The sequence below is a fragment of the Mastigoproctus giganteus genome, chromosome 5, assembly GCF_048544385.1.
Source record: "Mastigoproctus giganteus isolate SK-2022 chromosome 5, ASM4854438v1, whole genome shotgun sequence".
NCBI lineage: Eukaryota > Metazoa > Arthropoda > Arachnida > Uropygi > Thelyphonidae > Mastigoproctus > Mastigoproctus giganteus.
In genome coordinates, this window is record NC_143579.1 from 219,091,368 (window position 1) to 219,115,460 (window position 24,093).

The window sequence follows — 24,093 nt, forward strand, 5'->3', positions numbered from 1 at the left end:
TTAGATTCATATTGACATATTTAGATTTCAGTAAATCTTTGCACAAATTACAGCAGTTTGGCATTAGGGCAAGTTACTGCTGTGGATAAAAGCTAGTGAGTAGCAGAAAACAGATGGTGGTTATAAATGGGCACTGTTATTAGTGGAGTCAGTGGGTTAATATTGGGCCTGCCCTTACTGTTTATAGTATTTATTAACCATATTACCAACCGGGGTAGCCAGGTAGGTAAAGTGCCTGCCTGGCAACCCATAGGTCGCAGGTTTGATTCCCGCCTCAGGCTGGATGTCACTATGGTGCCGAACCAACCGGTTGGTTGGATATCCCGGCCACGATACACGAAGGAAGCAAGAAAAAAAACTGGTTCCTTCGTGTATTGATCACATCATACGAAATAAATAAAATTAACCATATTGATGAATGTATGTGAAGCTTGTCTGAGTTAGTAGCTGACTACTACTAAATCTGGGTAGCAGTGGTCTTATTACCATAACATAACAATTAGGTTCTACCACACAAGGTGGTGGAGAATGAGACCTAGGGATAATTATATAGGCTTACATGAAGTTCTCTCAGTTCAGAGGCTGTTCAAACAGCTCATAGGGTTCTATCAGTGATATACAGGAACTTGTGCAGCAAGGACATGATGATCCTTTTATTGTCTTAGGCTACATCTTGAGGTTAATCATTAGAGGCTGTTATTCCCCCCCCCCATAGAAGATACCAAAGAAACCTTAAGGCTTCAATTTCCTTGAAGTGACAAGTTTGTCACATGTTTGAAGAAACTGAGGCCTGCCAGACTAGAATTTATTCTTTAGTCTAGGTTGCAACTAGCTAATCTCTAGTGGTGTAGGGCCTACCCTGCAAGTTATTCTAGTTTTTTTCTATGCAGCATGAAAATCTGTTTTTGCATTACAGAATTGGCTGACCAAGTGTATATAGTTCTAAGGAGACTAGAAAAATAACCTAACTGCTATTGAGTCCACTGCTTCATGGTGAGACTAATTTTTTTAATACTTGTATACACACATGCAGTTTTTTAAATACTATTTATTTATTTTTAATTTTCACTCACTTTAGTTAAAAACCTTGGTCTCTTCATGACTGGAAACAAAGTAATTCAAATTAATTACACAATTTTATAGATATTGAATTTTTTTTTTTTAAATTTAAAAGTTGATTACAATATGAAAATATAGGTTAATTTTTGGTGTTCCCTTTCTTGGTACACTACCTAGATTTAAATGTGTTTTTTTTTTTCACTATACAATACATTTTCAAATATCAATTTTTGTATTACATTATTTAAATCTGTAGTACAGTGGAGTCCATATTAACTAGAATTTCTACAACCATCAAATCTAAGTTAATCTAATTCAGACTACAAAAAAATGCATGAAATCTATTATGGGACTACCTTTACATTTTTTTAGATAAGACCCTTTTAATTTCTCAAACCTTATCCCCCACTTTGCTTTATACCTGCTAAGTTACTCTAGCCATATTTCAGTAATCTTATTTTGCTGTGGTATGGGTAATTTTAACATTCTTAGTTTAATTTGCACTTGTCAATGTTGAAGCCAATTATTCTATTGGAAAAAAAATTTCAGCTCTTTGATAAAAGTGCTCAAGTGTCAAGTTTAAAGAATCTGTTCAGCTACATGAACAACAAGATGCTTCCCTTACTGACAAGATACTTTGAAATTTGTATTGTACTGTTCAATGGAAAGCAAACAAAAGCTGTTTTGTCAGTATATTTTATATCAAATCTTCTCTTGCTATGGTATACTTCTTAGATCAATACAGTATTATGTAAATATGCATCTTTGTCATTTTGCAGATTTCTGAGATTTTGATTATTCAGGAAATTTGATTTCCCAATCAATTTGAGATAATTGGCAGTATACTATATTAACAATATTAAAAAATATAGGACTACAGATGAAGAAAGTAATTTTTGTATAATGTGAACAAAGCTGTATTTAGCTCTTCAATAATTAGGAAGATTTCATTTGTTCTTACAAATGAGTATAATTTAATTAAAATTATTTCTTTGTTTTTTATCATAATTGTATTTAATTTTTTCATCCTTTGTAGTTGCCCTTATCACTGCTGCGTACAGCCCAGAATCACCCTATGGTAAGTCTTGTTCTTTGGCATTTTCAACTTTTGTCATTCAATTATGGTATTTTTTGTGATTTTGTTTAATTGTCAAGTGATTTTGCTGTTAGCAGTTAATGATATCTCTCCATCTCCTACCCCTATAATTCTTCCACACTCTGAGCTATTAGTGCAGTAAGAGGGCAGGAGTGTCTATTGATATCCTAATTACCTTCCTAACTTCACTCCCATTGTCTAAACAGCTAGACATTGACTGACAATTGTAACACAATGTATATTAAATAAATATGTACATATATAGGTCACTTGATTAAGTATATAAATCTTAGTTTAATTTTCTCTTACTTAACACTGAGTAAGTTTCTCCCTTCAGAACAGTCTGGATTAATAATAGCATATACACAAGGTGTCAAACATGCCACATGGATGTTGGTTCAATTGTTTCCACTTCCAAGTTGGATGGTTTCAGAGCTCTACTCTGAAGAGCTTGTTTCATCACATTGCCCACTCACCAGATCTCAGTAGGCTGAATTCACTCTAATTCCTAGAACTAATTTTATAATTCTGGCTTTGACATATGCTGTTAGAAGAACCTATTTACAGGTGGATAGACTTCATCCACGAAGGAATGCAACCTGGTCAGAAACAGTTTGCAGGTAAACTGCAAGTTATCAATGAGCCAATGTGCACAAAATACTCTCCACACTGAACTGTTGATGCCTTACAAGATGGGTATGTAGATTCAAGTGTTAAATGGGCTTTTGAAAGATTATGTCCAGAAATATTTCTGTGCTTGGAAGAAATGTATGGAAAAGTGTGCAGGTCCAAGCTAATTATTTTGAAGAGAATAACTTGTAAGGTACAAAATACTTATTTTATTGCAACAGTCTTATTTAATAGCCATACCTCATTACATTGAAAGTTCCATCTGTATAAAATGTGAATGGTTAAAAAACATTACTTGTTTGATTTGGATGCAAGTTTAGATTTCAGAAATATATTCCTACAAAACCTGAATAATTAATCCAGTCTTGGTCAGTGGCTTTATCATGTGAGATTCCCTTTCATTTGAATGGGTATGTAAATAAAATCTTTGCATATTTTTACATTTGGTGTCAAATCATTGCCTCCCTCCCTTTGGTCCACTCCTTCTGCATAACTACTTTAGAAGTTTATTAATTATGTTCAATGATTGCAATTATGGTCACCCAAAGCAGCATTTTTCTGAATTCCACTTGCAAGTTTTGATCATGCTTTCATTGAACCATGGCCAAAAGTGATGATATCACTTAATGCACCTAGCATACAACTTGGACTAAAGATGCAGGAGAATTGTAGGTCCCCCCCCATCAAGCAAAGTCTTATGGTCCAGAAAATAGTTTCTTGTCCCACAAGGGCCCTTGGCATTCTATATAATCCCCCACACACCTGATGCTTTTCTGACTGCTGCATAACCAAATAGAAGCAGTGAGAATCAATTTAGCCACACCTGGTCTGCTTATACAGATCTGTATGAATATACAGATCAATGCTATTGATCTGTATATTCTCTCAAGCTAACAGTTTTAGCTGCCTGCCTAATACTGCCTTAATAGCATTAGCAAGTATTCTTGCTATATCCCTTTTTAATGTATCTCATCCCTGTAAAAACTTGTTAAAAACAGACCATTCTGAGAAATTCTATCCTGTGAGCTTTGTGCAATCTCTTCAGGGCCAAATGGGCAAGACATAATATACTCCTGTCTGAGAATTTCCAGAAATTAATTATAATATGCAGATTTTCTCAATATTGCCGTTTACTTGTTTAGATCTTTTGGTTCTTAATATCATTACTACAAGCAAATTTTCTGGTCTTCAAAGATTGTTCTATAACTTTCATTTTTTTTTGTTGCAAACATACCCTAGTCATATTTCACCTATCTTTTTTTTACAATATTTCCTGGTTACGGAATTGCCAACAATATCTGTGAGACTAGTACTTTCTGCTATTGGGAATTCTGTGCTGTATAATACAAAAGTATAATCTCTAGCATCATTTGGCAAAAAAGTGCTTGTGGATCCTTTGTTTTAATTCTTTTGGGGGGTATTCCCCCCCAAGCTAATATTTCCCTCATCAGAATGCTGAATTTGTTTCATTTTGCATTAAACAAACACATTCCCTTGGCTCTAAACCTGGATTCGTAGAACCCTTGTCAACTCTCTCAAACTAAGGCATTCCCACTACAAGCTCTTTGCTCTAGTGTATAAGATTTTAGTTTAATTTCATACCACACTGAACTAAGATATGTTCAGATGCCACATTGAACTGCATTCAGACTTTTCTAAGTTTATAGTTCATAGACTTGATAAAACACTTAATATTAATTTTACTCCTATAGAATTAGACTAGTATTATTATCAGTGTAATAAATAATGGCGTCTGTTGTTACTTTAAATCTTGTTTGGGTAACTTCCAAGGCCAAGTAAATAACTATAAAAAAGTAAAGTCAAGTAAACAATGCAAATAACTATAACTTGAATAACCAGAACTCTATTCTTCCCAAAATCAAGCTGCCAGAGCTTATTTAGAAGTGTTTTGGCCTAATCCAGAACTCCAGGTGTTAGTGTCAACATAGTCCAGTCCCCGTGGGAATTCAGGTGAGCTTTGAGATAGAATAGGCAACTTTCAGAAGCCACTATTCAGACCTGTATAATCCTTACTGTATGAAATTTTATGATGATACTGACAAACCCACAGAACCAACTTTTCATCTTCCTCATTTATTCATTCAACTGCCGTTTTCTGGAACAACCTTCCTTCATACGTATTTCCTGAAAATTACAATCTACAGAAGTTCAAGTCCAATATCAACAAATCTTCTTTCGTCTTCTCAACCTCCAACCCAAGCACGGTACTAAGTACTATAGGTTATAATACCTCTCGTGTTTGGGGTTCTCGTAAAAAAAAAAAAAAAAAAAAAAAAAAAGGGGGGGCCTGCCTCTGTAGGACATAATTGTCCCAATGCATCCAAGTTTACCAAGAGCCACATGGTTCTATATATTACTACCTATGAACAAAGGCTGGACTAGCTTAAGCTGCCCCACAACTTCATATCTAACAGAAGCACTTTGCAGGTAGTCTGTACACCCAAAAACATCAGGAAAATATTGTGGTTTTCATTCCAAAACCACTTGCCACTGTTTTTGAATATTGGGAATGATTGTAAACTTCATCTTGTACTTGTGATTACAATATTGGCTTTATGTATAGCTTGTCCTACCATAATGCCATCTTTCAGCTGATGGATGTTTTGGAAGCTGCTTAGGTCTACTGTGATATTGCCACAGATTATGAGGTTCAAACAACCATCTTTATGGTTCATCGAATATGTCCCATGAGTTTACAAGGCCATCCAGAACACTTAAGGTGTCATCAGTTTTATTTTTGAATGACATCCATTTTAGTGGATTTTAGAAAGTTCAGATATGTCTTGGTTGTGCATCCTAGTGGGTGCACAACCAAGCTTTCCATGTGGGATATGGCATCCAGCCATTTCCCACATGGAAAGTCTACCTTCCAATTCAAGCTGTGTACAGGCTTTTAATATACTGCTGCATCATAGGATCTGCATAATTTACACTAAATTACTATGCCTGAGATAATTACATGTGTATGATAACTGGTGCTATATCAGGACTTCTGCTTTGGTGTGCACACACACCCACTGTTCATGGATGTCAATTTTGGTCGTGATGAAGGTTGTGTAAGACCTTTCCTAACCCTGATGTAGCAAAAGCCTGGCTTCTTGCATCTTCTTGAATAAATATAGCAAGATACTACTGCAGTCTTTAATATAATGTAGGATGGTATGGATTATTTCTTTAAAACTATATACATCAAGATGACAGGTGAAAACTTGCAGCTGATATTTTGGCAATCATATTAGATTACTTTTAATAAAGGTTTGCATTTTGATTTGAGTTAAAGTAGTATTAAGAGTTGCTTCACTATTCTGCTCTGGCAGTGAAACAGTGTTGGCAATTTGTCATTGTATTATAGTATATTACTTACCTCAGTTTTTCCAAGCAACAAATACTAAAGAAAATGAATTAGTCTCGCAATAGATTATTGGAAATCAGGGGAATTGCTTAGTGGCAATTGTAAGCTATGTTATGACCAAGAAATGTTTTCAAGCATTGTTCCCAGTATGATTGAATGTTTATTTAAATAACTAATGTATGGTATAATTTATTTCTAATTGCATGTGGCAGATATCATCATTCAAGCCATACATCATAAACTTAAGTATCTAAGGCAAGGATTAGAATGTGATGCTCTCCTTTCCCATGCAGAGTAGTAAACAAAAAAAAAATAAATAAATAAATAAAATTGCAAGGTTCAGTTAAGAAATGGATGTACGTGAAGTTTCTGAAACTTTCTACCACTCAAGTAATGAACTAGAATTTCTGATGTGATCATTCCATTGTTACTATTTTCTAATATTGTTTATAAAGTGTCGTGCATCTTTTATATAATGGGAAATTATTCCTGCTAGAATTGAGTGTTTGAGAATGCATGTTAAAAACCTTGGCTGTATATCTACAGTAGAATATTCAAATTACTTGCTCATTGAAATTGCATACAAATATTCATTTATGTGAATGACAGTGATTAACAAAGATTAATATTTCTTCTAAAATTTCTTTTCAAGCTTGTTGAACTGAAAAATGGTGAAACATATAATGGACATCTTGTAAATTGTGACAATTGGATGAATATTAATCTTCGAGAGGTCATCTGTACATCAAGGGTAGGTGACAATTTGTGCTTAAATATTTTTAATACTATTTATTAATCCACTGGAAGTCACAGGTTAAGAAAATATTCTTGGCTTTAATGTCATTAAAAACATCTTGTATTATTTCTTAAGTTTGAGTTAGGTCAGGTTGGGATAAGTTAAACTAATCTTGTGTTTTGAAATGCTAGATGACATTGATTTTAGCTCCATTCTTAAAAGTAAAAATCACATACTTTTTTTTAAATTTGGAGTTTAGACAGCCCAAAAGCTTTTGAGAAGCAAAGAAATGTGAGATTAGGAAGGAATTGGTTTAAGGAAAAAGTTGGCATGATATCTGATATGGTACTTCATGTGAAAGAAATATTGGAAAGTTGATGTGGAAAAGATAACATGGATTTGATGCTGAGAAACTAGGTGAGAATAAGTTAACAGCATGAGCTAAGTTAGTTTTAGTGTAGTAGTACAATAGCAGTGCTAGGTGTGCTGGTGCAACTATTCTCAACACATGTATAGTGTACTGAGAACTCACAACCAGGGAGTGGCAATCCTGTGACTAAAAATAAAGCATTTTTAATGTGAAATGCTGGTGGAATGAAAAGAATTCTGCAGTCTGGCAGACAGACTAGTTGATATAAATAGTATATAACAGTGGCTTGCAAATGGATATATAGAAATAAGCTACCTCACTGGGCTTCATACTCTACCCATAGTTGTCAACTGAAAACATATGGGTACAGTATGCACTGACTTTCTCCACCTTGAGTGAACAGAGGTTGCCTGGCCTGCAAATTTTATTTCCAGTTCTATATCAGGGGTCAGCAACCTGCTGCTCTCTGAACATGTAACTGCAGCTTTAACTTTTAGCCCACATGAAGCATAATTTGAAATTGAGTTTGATGTATTAAAAATCAAGGACATGTGAAGTGCAAGACTAAAATGCCTTAAAACTCAAATTGAGGATTTGGCAAGGCAAAAGGCTGTTTTCAGTTCTACACAAATGGACAGTAATAGAAGAGTTGAAAAAGCAAGAACAAACTGTGTGTGTTGATGCTAGAGTGGTTTACCAGACAAGCAATAAACTTGAAAATATTTGCATTTGGACTTGTTTTTGGTTTGTATTTCTGTGGGCAAATATTTCAAACATGAACTATATTAAAGATAAATCAAGAAACTGTCTGAACAATGAGTCTCTCAGCATGTTTAAAGATAAATTACAGCTCATTTGCCTGACTTCATTCAAGAAGTTCAGCAGCAAAAGTCTCTCATTAATTTGTACCTAATTGGATTTTTGTTAAATTTTTAGTATTAATAAATATTTCAATTTTTTAAAGAAAACTCCTTCCTACTCTATTAGATTTCCTAAAATCTCCTCCCTCCCCCATCTTGAGCTGAGATGCAGATATTCAGACTTTTTTTTTTTTAATTAGATCAAAAATGGCTGTTCACTCAAATTTCCAATCCCTGTTCTATGCTGATAACTGTATCAGGCTATGATAACACTTATGAATCAGTTGTGTCAGGTGTCAACACTGCAGGGTTGGAAGTGTGGTGTGGGGCTTCTTGTGGCATTAATTAGGTTTTCCCTGATATTGGTGGATCAACATTTGAGTGTTATAGCCTACTTGAACATAGTTGCTAACTAGATATCTTGTTTACAACATTATCCTGCTGAATAATGTATTGTGCTACAGGGCATAATCATTCAGAATGATTTCAAAGCATGAGATTGACTTTATTTCACAGATGCTTGATAGGATTGATCTGTGACTGAGCAGGCCAGTGAAGTGAAATGAGCTGTTCATAGCAAGGAACAACTGCCCTATCTGAGGCAACTTGAGGATACAAGCAAGTTTAGATGAGCCAGCATCCTTGTCAAATACTACTGGCATCAATTCATACTCTTAAAACTTAAGGGTGTTTTGAGGGTGAAGGAAATGTTATTAGGTATCTCAACCAAATAGCAAGTATCATCTTCTGTGTACACAATTTAAATTTCTGGCCTTTGTAGAAAGATTGAAACCATCTGTTAATTCTTTTATTTGATGTAGTCACCTCTAATGGCTATATACTTTATGCAGTGTTCTGTTATCTTTTTATAAACCATTTGTAGAACTTGCTGTTCGGTCTTCTTACCACTTTGACTGTATGAAGGGATGACTTTAAATTAGAATGGGATGGGTGTGATAGCAATTCAGGCTTAAATTCTCAGAAAAGTGATACTTCTTATTAGATAAGTGTTCCTAATAAAGTGGATACTCATTAGTATAAGTATTAAATAGAATTAAAATGAAAAGCTAACATTATTTTGATCAATTTTTTCATTACCTTGAAGCACGGGGCAATCTTTAATTCTTGCCAAGATCATATCAAAACATTTCCAAAAATAACTTTATTGAAATAAAAATCACTACTCTTGTTATGAAGTTGAACTAGCAGTCTGACTGCTAAATGAATAAATCTTAACTCAAGTTTCTAGCCTTTGAAAGAGGCTAGTTAATTATCTAAGGCTGGGCTTAGGTATGTAACATGTTTATTAAACAAGCCAGAAGGTCTTTGCTCTCCTCTGACTTGTCATACAAACCTGAATTATACATTTTTATATTGGTTTTTTTTTTTTTTTTTTTTTTTTTTTAGCAGGAATCCCCACACCCCCTTCTAATAATCAAAATTTACTAAAAATGTTATTATCTAATAACAAAACCATTTATATATTTGATTATAAACATTTCTTGTCCAATTTTATTGTTTTTTGATTCTTCTTCTTCTTTAATGCTGCCGAATGGCGTTTGCAACTTCGTTTTGATATTGTTCTCTGTCTAGCGCTGCGTGTAGAATTTGTGCTGTTGTCATGTGAAGCCAGGTGTTGATGTTATCTAGCCATGCCATTTTCGGTCTGCCTGGGTGTTTCTTGCCTTCGATCTTTCCCTCCAGGATGAGTGGTAGTAGGTGATGTTTTTTGATTAGTTTTCCATTAATACAAGATTTTAGCTGCCTTCACTAAATGCAGCATACAATTGTCCATGCAAAAAAAAACATAAGTCAACACCAACTTTAGATAATGTTTGACCTTGACTTTGTCTTACTAAAAGCCAATTTCACAGGAAACTGTTTGAGAAATGAAGTTTATATTCCCTTCATTTGAACACGTATGAATCTGAATATACGTTCTCGATCGAGCTGTGATATTTTCACAAACCAATTATTTCAACTACATGTGGTCATTTTTTTTTATATCTAAGTTTCTTAAAACCATAATTGTTTATCTTTTAATGATAATTTATACAGGAATAAACCTGAAGGCTCCAGAGGATAGTTAGTGTTTTGGGTGTTAGTTGTATTCTTCAGCATTACAGCTATCTAGCATAATTTAGTCTGAATAAACTCTTCAATTCTCCTGGAATCTTAATTTCTGGGTTTTTTTTTTAATTCAGTGAACAGCATTTGCAGCTTAAAATGTACATTGAAACTTTTCTTCCAAAGGATTTTTGATACTTCCAAAAATGTCATGTATTAAATTTTATGAACTGCAAATATTTTCAGGAATCTATTTGATTATTTTTGTCTCTTACCACTATCATTTAAGATTTTTTTTTTTCTTTTATCAATAATTGGAGTTTCAGTAGAGCTATCAACAATTTGAGATTTTCATTTTTTTTTTTTTACTCTTTTCATATCTTTCTTTCTTAATTGTGAAGTCTTTAACTTGTTATAATTGCTTTGTTTTCTTTGATATCAGGATTTTTAAGTGCTGTTTTGTACTCTTCAAGATTTTCTTTTTTCTTCTCTGCCTTTGATAAGATCTTTCTCTTTTCTATTACTGCCATTAACAGCATTGCTAATAGCTGAAGAAATTTTTGAAAAATTGAATTGTTGTCTGGAGACATGTAGAAATTAATTTAAGAGTGACTTGCCTAGGTGTGGTCTTTGAGATAGACCTGTCAATCACTTTGTAGCATGATGAAATAGCAGTTAGCCCCACCTTGCAGAAACAAGTGTGCACATGAAAAAGCATTTTTTTCCAAAATATTCTTTTATATATATTGGCTATTGTAGATGAGTTTTAATATTTCTACACTCAATTGGTGATCAGTGCTGATTTATAGCTGCAACACAATAATATTGTCTACTTGGGAATAATTTTATTCACTTATAGAAATGATTTGCTTTTGTCTTTCACTTGACATGAATTTTCAGTTGAGGGAGTGCTCCTTTAAAGGGGAAAAGCCAAATTTTTTTTTTTTTTCTAAGAACTTGTTTATTAAATAAACAAGTAAAACCACAAAGATTTCAATAAAATCTTTCTTCCCTCCCAAGAAAAATTTAAGTACAGTAGTGTCAGACCACTTCTGGATAATCAAACCAGAATTTTCTGGTGAGATTAAATAAATTTAAGGTAAGGTATATTTAATCGTAAGGTAAGATTTGATCTAATCAATTAAATAAAACAAACATCCATCAAAGCATTTTTGATTTTTATACTAAACAGGAAAATTGGAAACTTAAATCTTCATTTTTCGACTTGCCGATAAAGAGTACAGACAATCTGCATCTCAGTGGTACACCCACATGGCAATTGTAACTTGGTTTTTTCTTCTTAAAACTTGGTGCAGGCATTTCTCTTTTAGTGACTAGGGCATTTTCTTAGTAATGCTTTACATAATAAGCCAGTCTCGTCAATATTATAAACACTTTTTTTCCTCTTAATTTGCTTAACTGAAGCAAACTTCCTTTTAAAGGACACTGCTGCCGATTCGTCTGCAGAAAGTTTCTCGCCTTGAATATCTAGTTCAACTATACTGTCTGTTTAAAGTTTTTCAGCCAACCTGTACTTGCCTTAATCTTCATTACCTCTTAATTTTCAATTAAAATCCAATGCTTTCTTGCACAACATTGGGCCAGACACTGGTTCACCTAAACTTCGCTGTGAAGAAAATAAAAAAAATAGTTGCTCTAAAGCAGCATTTTTAGGTTAAGTCGTTTTTTTTCTCTCTCTCTTGCTAGATCCTCCTTCACTATCCATAATGGACACAAATTCTGTTATAGCACTGTAATTTTTCTTGATGTTGTAAATTGTTGAAGTCTCCACATTATTCTTTGGAGAAATTTTCCTAAATTTTCATCTTTTTTAATTTCTGTTTTTTGTTGCAATGTTAAAGCTGTGGTTTTTTTTTTTCCCTCACAATTTTACCATTAATTGGAGAACAATAATAAATTGCACCATTTCGGGCCAATATTATTCTTACCAAATTTGGAGTTAAACTAATCTGAAATTCACTTGTGGTTTCAAAGAAAACCCAGGTCTCTGATATTTTTTCTAAAGCACATTTCTGAAGTCCCTTAAAATTCTAGGGAGTCACAACCAGTGCTTTTTGTAAAAAAAAAAAAAAAAAAAAAAAAGTGCCAGTAATTCTTTGCTGTCAAGAAAAATTAAATTAAAAGGATATGAAAAGTACTCTAATTTTTTTTTTTTTTTTTTTTTTTGTTCCTGATATTGTTACTTTAGTAGTATTCTTTTTGGAATAAGAACAACAAATTTAGTATATTAACAGTTTATTAAGCATAAATTTATTATTAAATGATTATAAAAAAAGTAAAATAAGTAAATCGGCAAACTACTGAGTGCTGGGCACTCAGGATGAAGGGTCATTAGTGTAGTATCTCAAATAGAGGGTGTTTATGGTAACTGAAAAAAAGTTTCTAAAACTCCAGATTGGACTGAAACTGAGGAACTAACAAAAACATCTGAGTCTTTCCAGTTCTTGTGAATGATAAGAGTGGGAGAAGCGACTGCAACTTCTTCCTGGAGAAGCGATTAAAGTCTTGGGGGAGAAGTGACTGGCAGGTGAGGGCCATACAAGACTCCACGCAGGCACCTCCCCACCACCACTAACTCAACACTGGCTCTCTGAGTACCTCCTGGCCAGTACAACTCCAGCTTTCAAAACTGTTAAAAAATATTTCTCATCGCAAAATTTATAAATGACCTTTATAGAATTATTAACTAACTATTTAGCAACCTTTTTGTCACCAAAAGGAGAGTTACTTAGTACAAAGAATCAAGTGCAATAAAATTGGTTTTTTAATTTTAATGCGAAGTAAATGACTGATTTCAATCTGAATAATTTTCCCTTGATAAGCGTCAAATAACACATAGCTAATATGATTTTTAATTCCATTAGTGATGGAAATAGAGGGGGACACAAAACCTCAAATTTTCCTGTCTGGTGCTGCCATTTTTAATTTTAAATCATTTTAAACCTGCTAGTTGAGCTCTTTCCAATGGTGTGTATTATAAGCTATAGATTGTTGACATTTTGTCCCCCCTGCATTTACCCCCCCCCCACCCCAATTTCTCAGAAATTTCTGTCAACGATCAATATGGCATTATGTTGGCCCAAATGATGTACAAACACATGCAAAATTAAGTCAATAGGCTGTGTTTCCAGAGATACAATGCTGTGACAGACAGACAGCAGAGTGACATAAGGGTCCTTTGTTAGAGTACAGACCCTAAAAATAAATAAGTGAAAAATTTCATAATAAAATTTGTAGAATATTCCAAATTTTTATTAAGTTTTCATCCAACACCCTATGCCGGCTTTTCTTCCTCTGTCTCTCTTGCTGAATGAAATTTCCGAAGCGGCTACAAATTTTGCTGGATCAAAGCGGGTTAGTGGTGGACCTACAATTTTAAAAAACAGTAGTGAAGAAACTGTTTTTATCATTAACGAAGCTCTGGTTGGGCTGGTGATCAGATTTATTTGTGAAAATCCTCTTTCACATTCACTTGATGAATTTGGTATCGTATTTAGTGTTCATCAAATGCTTCAGTTCTTCTGAACTTTTCAATTAGGTATTCCTGAAATCCACTAATTGTATCTCTTTCATTTAACTGTAACCTGATTGACAATTTTCTAACTTCCTTCTCACCAAGTGCCAACATTTCATGTTTAGAAGGATTAATACCTTCGTTGCCCTAGTTTTCCTTCTCTCTTCATCAGTATTGTCACTAGTTCTTAAATTTGAATTTATTTTTTTGGAACTGTCCAAAATGTCAGTGTCATTGGGATATTCAGGTACTGTGACCATATGGAAAAATGAGGATAACACACTTTCGTGAAACAACAGATGATTATTTGTCAGGGTAAAAGAAAATCACTCCCTCCTAATTCTTGAACAGGGTTCTTACAGTTGATTCACAGAGGTGTCCAACCTACGGCCCGCCCGGAAAGTGAACTAAAACAGCATTTTAAATTTTGTTAATGATCAAAAAAATTCTCATTAAATGTTTTTTTGTTCAGTAAATGTAATTGTGTATGTACTTAATAAAATTTCCAAATATTTTAAATTTTACTTTTACATGCAACAAGATATGGAAAATGTAACACACTAAAGAAATCTAACTGATATATATATATATATATATATATATATATTTTTTTTTTTAATATGCCCCCTGTACTAGAAAGGTTGGACACCACTGCAGTAGAAGGTGGGCAGAGCCCATTGGGAATACCCCTTGATCTGCCTGCTCACTCTTGACCAGAGTGACTTCTCCATGTGGGACAGGTGGTCGGATAGGTTTTTACCACGTACCACTTAAGTTTTGTAGAATGCTTTAGCTCTCTTAATTTGTGCAGCAGCACTAATTGCTGAGTTAATTCTCTCCTAATCTGTTTGCTATATGAAAATTCTCACTGAACGGAAACTATTTTAAATCAAAATAATTAAACAGAGGTCTGACTGAATAATTTAGAATTATTATAAAAATGATTATACAGTTTTATGTGGAAAATATCTTAACAATAGAGTGAAAAATGCAAATTTAGTTAAATAACTAAGCTTATTTGAATAGTAGGTAAACATGTTAAAAAAATTTACAGAATATTACAAATTTCGAAGTGTACTGCATCCAAATTTCACCTGTGAATAAAGGTGCCGGTATGCCATACTATTATGTACCATCCCAAAAAAGCCCTGGTCACAACCATAAAACAATTTGCAGATTTTGATTTATTGGGATTTGTTTGTACAACCTGTTAAACTTTCTCTTATTATAATCAAAATTCAATTTTCGATGTTACTGCTATAACTGGAATTTGCTGTACTACCATTTAATAAAAAGAAAGATCAACCTTTCAAATTATTCCAGATAACCAACATTCTATTGTAGTTAATATCCATTGCTCTAATTTAAATTAGATAATTCTTAAATCTAATCTTGTCTCTTTTATGCATTATCAGTTACATTAGTCACATAAACAAGTGTGGTGCTCAATATTTTTGGGAAGTGTACCACTTAAACAGTGCACTCAATTTTATTCTTCCATTGTATTGGATAATGGAAGCAAAGAATACCTTTAGTAATAACATCCTTTTTCTATTAAAAAAAAATCATGTATACCCTGTATGCAACAAAAAAAGTTGTAAACATCTTTGAAAACAGCTAAATTTCAAATAGCTAGAACTGAAATCATGAACCATATAATTTATGCTCATGCCCACTACTTGCTCTACTGAATCAATGTTAGCAATAAATAGGATACACACCAACTGCTTCTATTGAATCAACATTTGGAAGAGGTTAGGCCAATAGCCTAATTACCCATTTGATTATAGCCATTTGTTGAATAGTATGATTGCAACAATACAAGTATTTGTTTGTTACTATCATGTTACTCTGTCATGCATGTCACAAATTATACATGCAGTGTTAATGAGATCTGCAAGAAATGACAGTATCCACTAGTAATATGCTATAGAAACTGACTTGGCTCAGGATCTCTACAAGCACAAGATGGTAATGCTGCACATCCCATTTCACAATGAGAAAACATCTTTCAGAAATGAAGTGTGTAAAAGATTTAAGATGACAACAGAGATCATACTAGATTGTAAATTGGACCATTTGCAAAACAATTGTAAGATGTGTCAAGATGACAGTGACCGTGATGAAGCATGCAGTAATGACCTGCATAGCCTTCTAACATGACTGCAAGAAGACCCCTTTCAAAACTTGCAATCATCCAAACAGTGAGATGAATGAATGAGGATCTAAAGCTTGCCACACTGAACCAACTCAGTGCAATTTCAAAGAAACAAACTTGACCAACAAGCACTTCTGAAACTTGATGAGAATGGCCAATGACAAGCAAGCAGAGGTGCCTCTGTAGCCAGGTGGGAAGGAGTAGCAGTGCATAGCACATGCTTCTTGATTAGACCGGGGTTCGAGCCCATCACCACCAAATACGGAGGATGCGGAAAGGTCAGCGAATTACCACCGCATATCCCAGAGCAATATGGCCTTAGTTGCTAATGCTCCTAAAAACCAAATAACAAGCAAAATGTTCTACTCATGCATGTAATTGGGAGTCTTATCTCCGAACCACAAACGAGATTCAAATACTCTTGACCAGCCTAGTTGGTTGTGGAAAGAAATCTAATGAAAGGCATTTGATTTTCCTCATGATGGAAATATACAACTGCTTCAGTAATACAGCTGAGTACTGTAATGCCTGCATTACATGCATGTCAACTGGTCAGACTGCCATTGTGATAGACAACTACTGTGCACACTGCCCTCAAGAATTTATCAGTTTCTCTGGTTACCAAAAGGTTTCTGCCAAAGCCATCTAAGTGGTATGCTCTCGAATCAAACTTTTTTTTTTTCTGTAAGCAGCTGGTTTTTGCGCTCTGAGCACATCCAAGATTATCTCCCATGATCCTTTGTGTGATCTCCTCTCCAGACTGTTTTTTTGTTATGAAAAGAAAATTATCATTTCTGCTTGTCAAAATTGTGACAAATTGATTTTACTACTGTCCAAAATTTAATAGGTGCTGCTAAAGATGTTTACACATCAAAAAATCCCAACTACATCATTTCCAACAAATCTAAGCCAAACCTCTCAAAGAAAATAATACTACTGGGTGTAGTGCCTTTTTTTACACTAGACTTTTTTTTATGGGATATGATTTGAAACTTATGACTTGTATTAGTCATTATGTTAGTTATTTTAATATTTAATTTGCCATGGTGAACTGGGCTGATGGTTCCTGCTTGATAGTTTCACATTTTTAAATAGAAAAGTCCACAAGATTAATTTTAGTTTAAAATTAACTATATTATGAACATTGACAAGTTAATTTTTTCTTCTCACTTTAGGATGGGGATAAATTTTGGAAAATGCCAGAATGCTATATTAGAGGCAGCACAATAAAATATTTAAGGATTCCTGATGAGGTTATAGATATGGTAAAAGAAGATGTACTTGCAAAAGGAAGAGGTAGAGGTGACATAAAACGTGGTGGTGGCGGTGGTGCAATTCAGAGAGGTAGAGGTGGAGGAAGAGGTATGTATTCAACAACTTTAATTTTGATCTTTACCTTTCTTCTAGAGAATTTATATTTATAAAATCAAACTAAAGAAAATGCTCATCTTAAAGGTTTTGGTACAGATTTTTAATTAAAATCTGTGTTCTATATTGTTTCAATAGGTAGAATAAAGGTTCATTGTGTTTGTCTGTCACATTAAAAAATCTTTGCAACTGTAGGACTAGTTTGTTTAGTTATTTGAGAAGCCTAAACCTTGGTGGTGATGGCACCCAAAATATAGCAAAAACACTGGGTCATGTGACAGGTGCCCAGATTTTTCATTTTTGGGTAATGTTTTAGGTTTTTGAATTCTGCTTAACACATTAGTTGCCACCTAAATGAACTCATGTGCCATAATTAGTCAAAGAAATTCATTGACATTTCTAGCATTCTGAAAACTCATTGCATAATGATTAAATTAAGTTTGGACTTTGTTGCTGAAAGTGGACATTTATTCCTTTGAGCTGTAAATCAAAGTTTTTTTTTATAAAAAGCTTGTTCATATACATTAACTAAGAGTGATGTGGTGTGGCACATCACTCATAGCCATTTTATGCTTGTAGAATGATGACTACACATAGGGTATCATGTGTTTGTAAATTTATAAATTCAACCCTTTTATTGCCAGAAATGGTATTATGAAAGTAAGTTTTTTGCTGTTTGAGGCTTACTATCTATACTGATCATGCAATCACCATTCATTTGAAATGGCCCTGCTGCATTTTTTGATTTGGACTCTAGCTTGTCATTGACAAAAATCATTAATGCCATGTAAGACATCTTGTACAATTCAAGAATAAAACTTGTTCAGAAAATTGCTAGTAAACATAAGTGAAACATAAGGTTTTAGCTATTCCTTAATGTGAGGGTGAAAAACAAATACTGAAATAACAAGTGGTGACAATTATCAATAGCATGATAAATCAAGTACTGTTTATACTAAAAACAGCTACTACTGTATTTTTAGTAGTATGTTTAAGTAAATTAAACATTTTACAGATACACTCAATCATTTACAGTAGGTGGAGACATTTGACTAGCATGTTATACCTACCCATTTAAGTTTAACTTAAAGTTAAAACTGTTTTTATTCTTATTTGCATAAAGAAATTTTCTACGAATATTATAGAACCTATAATATACTGAGAAGACTGATATTTCAGTTACTACACAATAACAACAAAAAAAACTGTCATTGGCAATCCCTTGGTAGCAAGCAGAGCTTCTTAACCACTTCATGCAAGTGACTAAATAAAATTCATGGTCAGAAAATTCATAGTTTTTGTTTAAAGTTGCATCTGCTTATTATAACCTTGAAATTAAACACAGGAAAAATTTTCTTTTGAGGCTTTTTGCCTGAACCTTGTTTAGAATATTGCCAACAGAATTAAATAAAAAAAAGTATTGGTGTGGTAAAAAAGGTATCTAATAAAAAAAACATGCACAGGCATAATGTTCTATAATCCAATGAGCTAGGTTTATTAACACCAGCATTAGCGACAAGTGATCCTCTAATTTTCCTGCATTAACCATCAATCAACCACTAAAAATCTGAATTTTTTTTCCCCCCACCTTCCTAATTAAGATCTAACTTGACTGCACTAGTTTATGAAATGATTTTTCTGCAGAAAATTGCAAGTATATCGAATTTTTCTTGAATGCCCAGCAAAACCAGACAAGTATTAACATTTCAGGTTAATTGTTTTTGTTCCTACACTAGTCTTATCCTAGTTGTGTCAGAAAGATTGTTTTCACAGAAACAAGATAACTACTTGCCAGTTGTTTGCTACACTGGAGCAAGCAAGATATTCAAAATTTAGGTTTTCATTGAAATACCAAGTTTCCACAATAAGTGTTGCGATCCCTTGAGAAATGACACAAATTGTTGCTGTTTAATACTTTACTCCCTTCTATCTTCATTGTGAGCTGAATACACTGTAGTAGACTTTCCTAGGCATTCCTCTATAATTAGACTTGTGCTGTTCTGATCTGCACACTCTGTAATACAACTTGTTACTTAATAGAACGGCACCTCCATGGGCAGGAGCAGCAGTGCATAGCACTTGTTTCTTGGAGTTTTTTTTTTTTTTTTGTGAACCCCAAACACGAGAGGTATTAGGACCTATAGTACTTAGTACCGTGCTTGGGTTTGAGGTTAAGAAGACGAAAGAAGATATTTGTTGACATTGGACTTGAACTTCTGTAGATTGTAATTTTCAGGAAATACGTATGAAGGAAGGTTGTTCCAGAAAACGGCAGTTGAATGAATAAATGAGGAAGATGCAAAGTTGGTTCTGTGGGTTTGAAGTTGGACAGTAAATGGATGTTGGCTGGTGGCGGCACGTGTTCGGACTGTTTTGAAAGAGAGAGCAGGAATTATAGGAGCCAATTCAGAAGAACAGTGCCCATGGAAGTATCTGTAGAAGAGGCATGCAGCAGAAACAGTGCGTCTATGAGAAAGCGAGTGGAGAGACTGTTAGAGATGAATCATTAATTAACCTAACTGCCCTCTTCTGAATGGAATCAAGAAGCCGGAGAGAGGTTTTGGGGGCACCACCCCAGATATGGGAACAATATTCCATGGCAGGGCGAATTTGCGATTTATACAGAGTGAGCAGCTGTTTGGAAGAAAAGTAACGCCGAGAGTGAAAGAGAAAACCAAGTTTTTTAGATGCAGAGGAAGCAATATTTGTAATGTGCTTGTGCCAAGAGAGATTAGATTTAGAGTAATCCCCAAAAGAGATATATCATTCTGCCTAGAAATCGGAGTGTCATTAAAGATAAGCATAGGAGTAGAAGAATCCTTTTTGCGAGATATAAGACAAGACTGAGTTTTAGAAGGGTTTAAATCAACTAAGTTGTCTTTGCCCCACTGGAGAATTACCTGAAGATCGGCATTTAAGGAATTGGTAGCAGATTTTCGAGAAGTTGAAGCTGATTGAGCAGGACAAGGTTTCTCAAAATGGAAAGTTGAATGCAATGTGCTATCATCGGCAAAACTATGGATAGGATTTCCAGTCAATGGAAGAAGGTCATTGATATACAAGAGGAAAAGAGTGGGGGAAAGAACTGAACCTTGAGGGACACCGGCATTAGTGGAGAAGTTAGAAGACAGAGAGCCATCTACCATCACCCTCAGTGAGCGATCAGAGAGAAAACTGGATAACCAATTATTAAAAACAGTTGGCAAACCATAAGATGGAAGCTTGTTTAGAAGACCTTTATGCCAAACACGATCAAAAGCCTTTGAAATGTCAAGAGCAACTACTTGTGTTTCACCGAACCTTTCCATTGAATTAGTCCATAAATGGGTAACATAAGCCAGAATATCTCCAGTGGATCGACACTGACGGAATCCATACTGGTGATCGTTGATCAGACGGAAGGTTTCTAGGTAATTTAAGAGTTGGCGGTTAATTGATTTCTCCATTACTTTAGAAAGAGTAGAAGTAATTGCAATGGGATGATAATTGGATGGGAGGGATTTGTCACCCTTTTTAGGAACTGGCTGGATATGAGCAAATTTCCAAGCAGAAGGAAAAAACACCTTTGGAGTAAGAAAGTGAAAAAAGGCGGCAAAGAATAGGAGTAAGTTCAGGAGCACAGGTTTTGAGAACAACTGGAGAAATACCATCAGGACCTGGAGCTTTCTTAGCATCAAGATTCATCAAAATCCTTCTGATATCCTCTTGACGGAAGACCACAGGAGGCATTGAATGGAGCGTGTTGGGAATGGTGGGAGGTATTTTACCAAGATCATTAATACATGAGCTGGAAGAAAAATGGGATGCTAGAAGGTCAGCTTTATCCTTGGCTGAAGTGGCAACAGAACCATCTGGTTTGGACAGAGGTGGGAGTAAAGATGGGCAAAAGTTGCGGCCAATAGCTTTGGCAAGAGACCAGAATGCTCGGCTACCATTAGGGCAAGAAGCAAGTTTTCTACTCTTAGCCTGTTCAAACTCTAGTTTGGACTGGTTAATAACTGCTTTACAACTGTTGCGAGCTTTGGTGTAGGCAGAAAATGAAACTGAAGAGTTAGAAACAAGCCAATTACGATATGCAACATTCTTCTCTTGGACAGCCTTAGCACATTTATTGGAAAACCAAGCTTTAGATAAAGGACGAGATTTTAAAGTGGAGTGTGGGATAAAGGATTCCATTCCTGCAAGAATAATTTCACTGACACGATCTGAGTAAACGTTGACATCAGGAGTTTTGAAACAGTAATCCGACTAAGGGAAAGAAGAAAAGAAGTCTCGCAGGTCATCCCATTTTGCATTCTTGTAATGCCAAACAACACGTGGTTGGGAATAGCCATGAGATAAAGGTTCCATTGGAGAAGAGACAATCACCAAGTTGTGATCTGAAGTGCCTAAAGGACCTCTCACTTCGACCGTGTACTTAGAAGGGTTGTTTGTGAGAAAAAGATCAAGCGTATTGGCTGTATGATTAGGATTGTCCGGTATTCTTGTAGGTAAATGAACAATCTGTGCTAGGTCATTAGTAATTGCAAAAGCCTCAGCATCTCGACCTGCAGGGTCGGTGTGACTAGAAAACGGAAGCCAGCTGGAGTTGTGAACATTAAAGTCACCAAGGAAAATTACTTCACTGTTAGGAAAGTTGGACTGGAGAAAGTCTAGTTGCAAAGAGAGGAAGTCAAAGAGCTCCAAGTGATTAGTGGAGTTGGGAGAACGGTAGAGACAACAGATGAATTTGACACAATGAGGTAGAGAGATTTTAAGCCAGAGAAGATCAAAGAGAGGAGATTCCAAATTGCCAAGTCTCTGACAGGGAATATCAGAACGGACATATGCACAAGTACCACCTTTGAGGCGAAAGGAATCATACAGCGAATAATTTGGGCATCTGAGATGAGCAGTAGATGAATCAACCGATAACTGAGATTCTGTCAGAAAAAGTACATGGGGTTTGGCAGACTGCAAGTGGAAATGGACATCGTTGAGATTAGAATTGAGACCACGTATATTTGTGAAATGAATTAGGAAGTCCTTGGGAGGTTTAGATCTTTTCGCAGATAAGCTTGCTCTATTAGTTTGACAATTCATGGTGTATTCAATAGTAAGGAAAAGTAGGTGGGACATGCTGTATGAAGTAATGAAATTTTTGGATATGGCGTACATGTGGTAAGAATATACCCAGATCCTTGACATAACGTGGCCTCGACAATGCTCCCCGCATACACACTACTCGGACTCCCTCCAGTCACTATCTGGCAGAGTAGAGGCAGCAAGATTATACACTAGCTGATCCGGAAGCTTCCTAGAGAGTTACCAATAGGTTCAGTCTGGTGTACTAACTAGCGGCCGGCCTGCGAACACCGTTTTAGAGCTGTACCCTCGAAATGTAAGGAATATTGGATCTCGCCACGACTTTCATCATAACCTCAAAAGTCATCAATCATACTGCATGATGGAAGAGATAGGGAAAGGTTGACCGGAACTTAGCTCTAGAGACTAAACATGGGTTCCACCATTTCAAGCCTCCAATAAGCAAAGTGGTGGTATTTCACCGGTTGATGAGAGTCATCTACCACCTAGTACTGCCTGGTAACATAGAGGGGCGGTGTTCCTCCATGTGGTGTGGGCGCCACACCTCGACCCCTGCTTACGTTGGTTCACACCTGGGTGGTCACCCACCATGTACTTATGCATGGAGGTTATACCCAGGATTACTAACAGTCCCACCATCGTGAAGGTGCAAGCAGAGGATTTGGCTGTCACAGACCGTCCGGACTTTTCCGAAATTGGGTCCACTTGACTTGAGTGTCACCCGAATATCAGTTTCATCAGCGTTTTAGACTCCCAGATAGCAAGTATAGCTTGTCTGGCATATCTGGGAGAATGTCTGTGACAACCTCAAGGACCAAATTAGACTGGGGTTCAAGCCAGTGACCACCAAATACAGAGGATGTGGGGAAAGTCAGGGAATGACCACCGCATATCCCTGGAGCAATATGGCCTTAGTTGCTAATGCTCCTAAAAACCAAATAACTTAATAGAACCAGATTTTTCACTGTCCCAAGAACAATGGATTAGGTACCATTTACAAATAATCATAATTAATGATTCCTTATCAGTTTTGTCTCTCCCCTGCCACCACCTAACAGTATGTGCCCTTCTCCTTCATTGCCTTTGTTCTTTCCTCTTTTCACTATATCAACATATATATATAGGGCTAAGGCTTGGTTCTTTGGTAAATTGCTGAAATGGCATGTGATTAAGTGGGCTTAACTCCTTGTTGAGATGTTCTGCTAGTTCTTGCACACTCTTCAACCTGTTTCTGCTTTGCATAGCCTTGTTTGTGTTTGCTACATTAGGAGAGTTGTAGGTTCCTTTAAATTCCAGAAAGGCAACTTAAAATAAATTGCAGTAATTAAGAGTACATATTCCCAAATCTAGTGAACTTTGTCAGGCTGTTGCAAGATTTTGGAATGATAGCTTTTGCATTGTTCCCAAACAATGGGTTGAGCATGCTAAACTCTGATGGGATCCTTCCACTTGTTCAGATTACAAACCTTAGGGGGCATATTTTCAAATTAAGAAAAGACAGATGTAGAATAGATGTCCGGAAATTTGCCTTTAGCCAGTGGGTGGTTAATTGCTGGAACAAACTTCCATCTGTCATTGTGGAAGTTGATAGGTTGAATAAATTTTAGGAGGAACTGGACAGGCATTTGGAGGGAATGGTGTGGTGGTGTTTTTTTTTTTTTTTTTGGCTGATGCTGCATAAGCTCATACACTTGCTTTCTTGCATCACATGCCACTACTACAACAACATAAATGCTGCATTACTTTGTTTCTCCTA

At 35.3% G+C, this 24,093-nt stretch overlaps 1 protein-coding gene across 1 annotated transcript in view; it reads left to right on the forward strand.

Annotated features, from left to right (window-relative positions):
* The window catches only part of LOC150086115 (U6 snRNA-associated Sm-like protein LSm4), a 54,517-nt gene that overhangs the window by 18,617 nt on the left and 11,807 nt on the right, over window positions 1-24,093 (forward strand). The window contains exons 2-4 of the mRNA XM_090373721.1: window positions 2,096-2,137; window positions 6,811-6,909; window positions 17,060-17,246. Of these exons, the coding sequence (XP_090229847.1) occupies window positions 2,096-2,137; window positions 6,811-6,909; window positions 17,060-17,246 (328 nt within the window). The remainder of the gene's footprint in view (window positions 1-2,095; window positions 2,138-6,810; window positions 6,910-17,059; window positions 17,247-24,093) is intronic.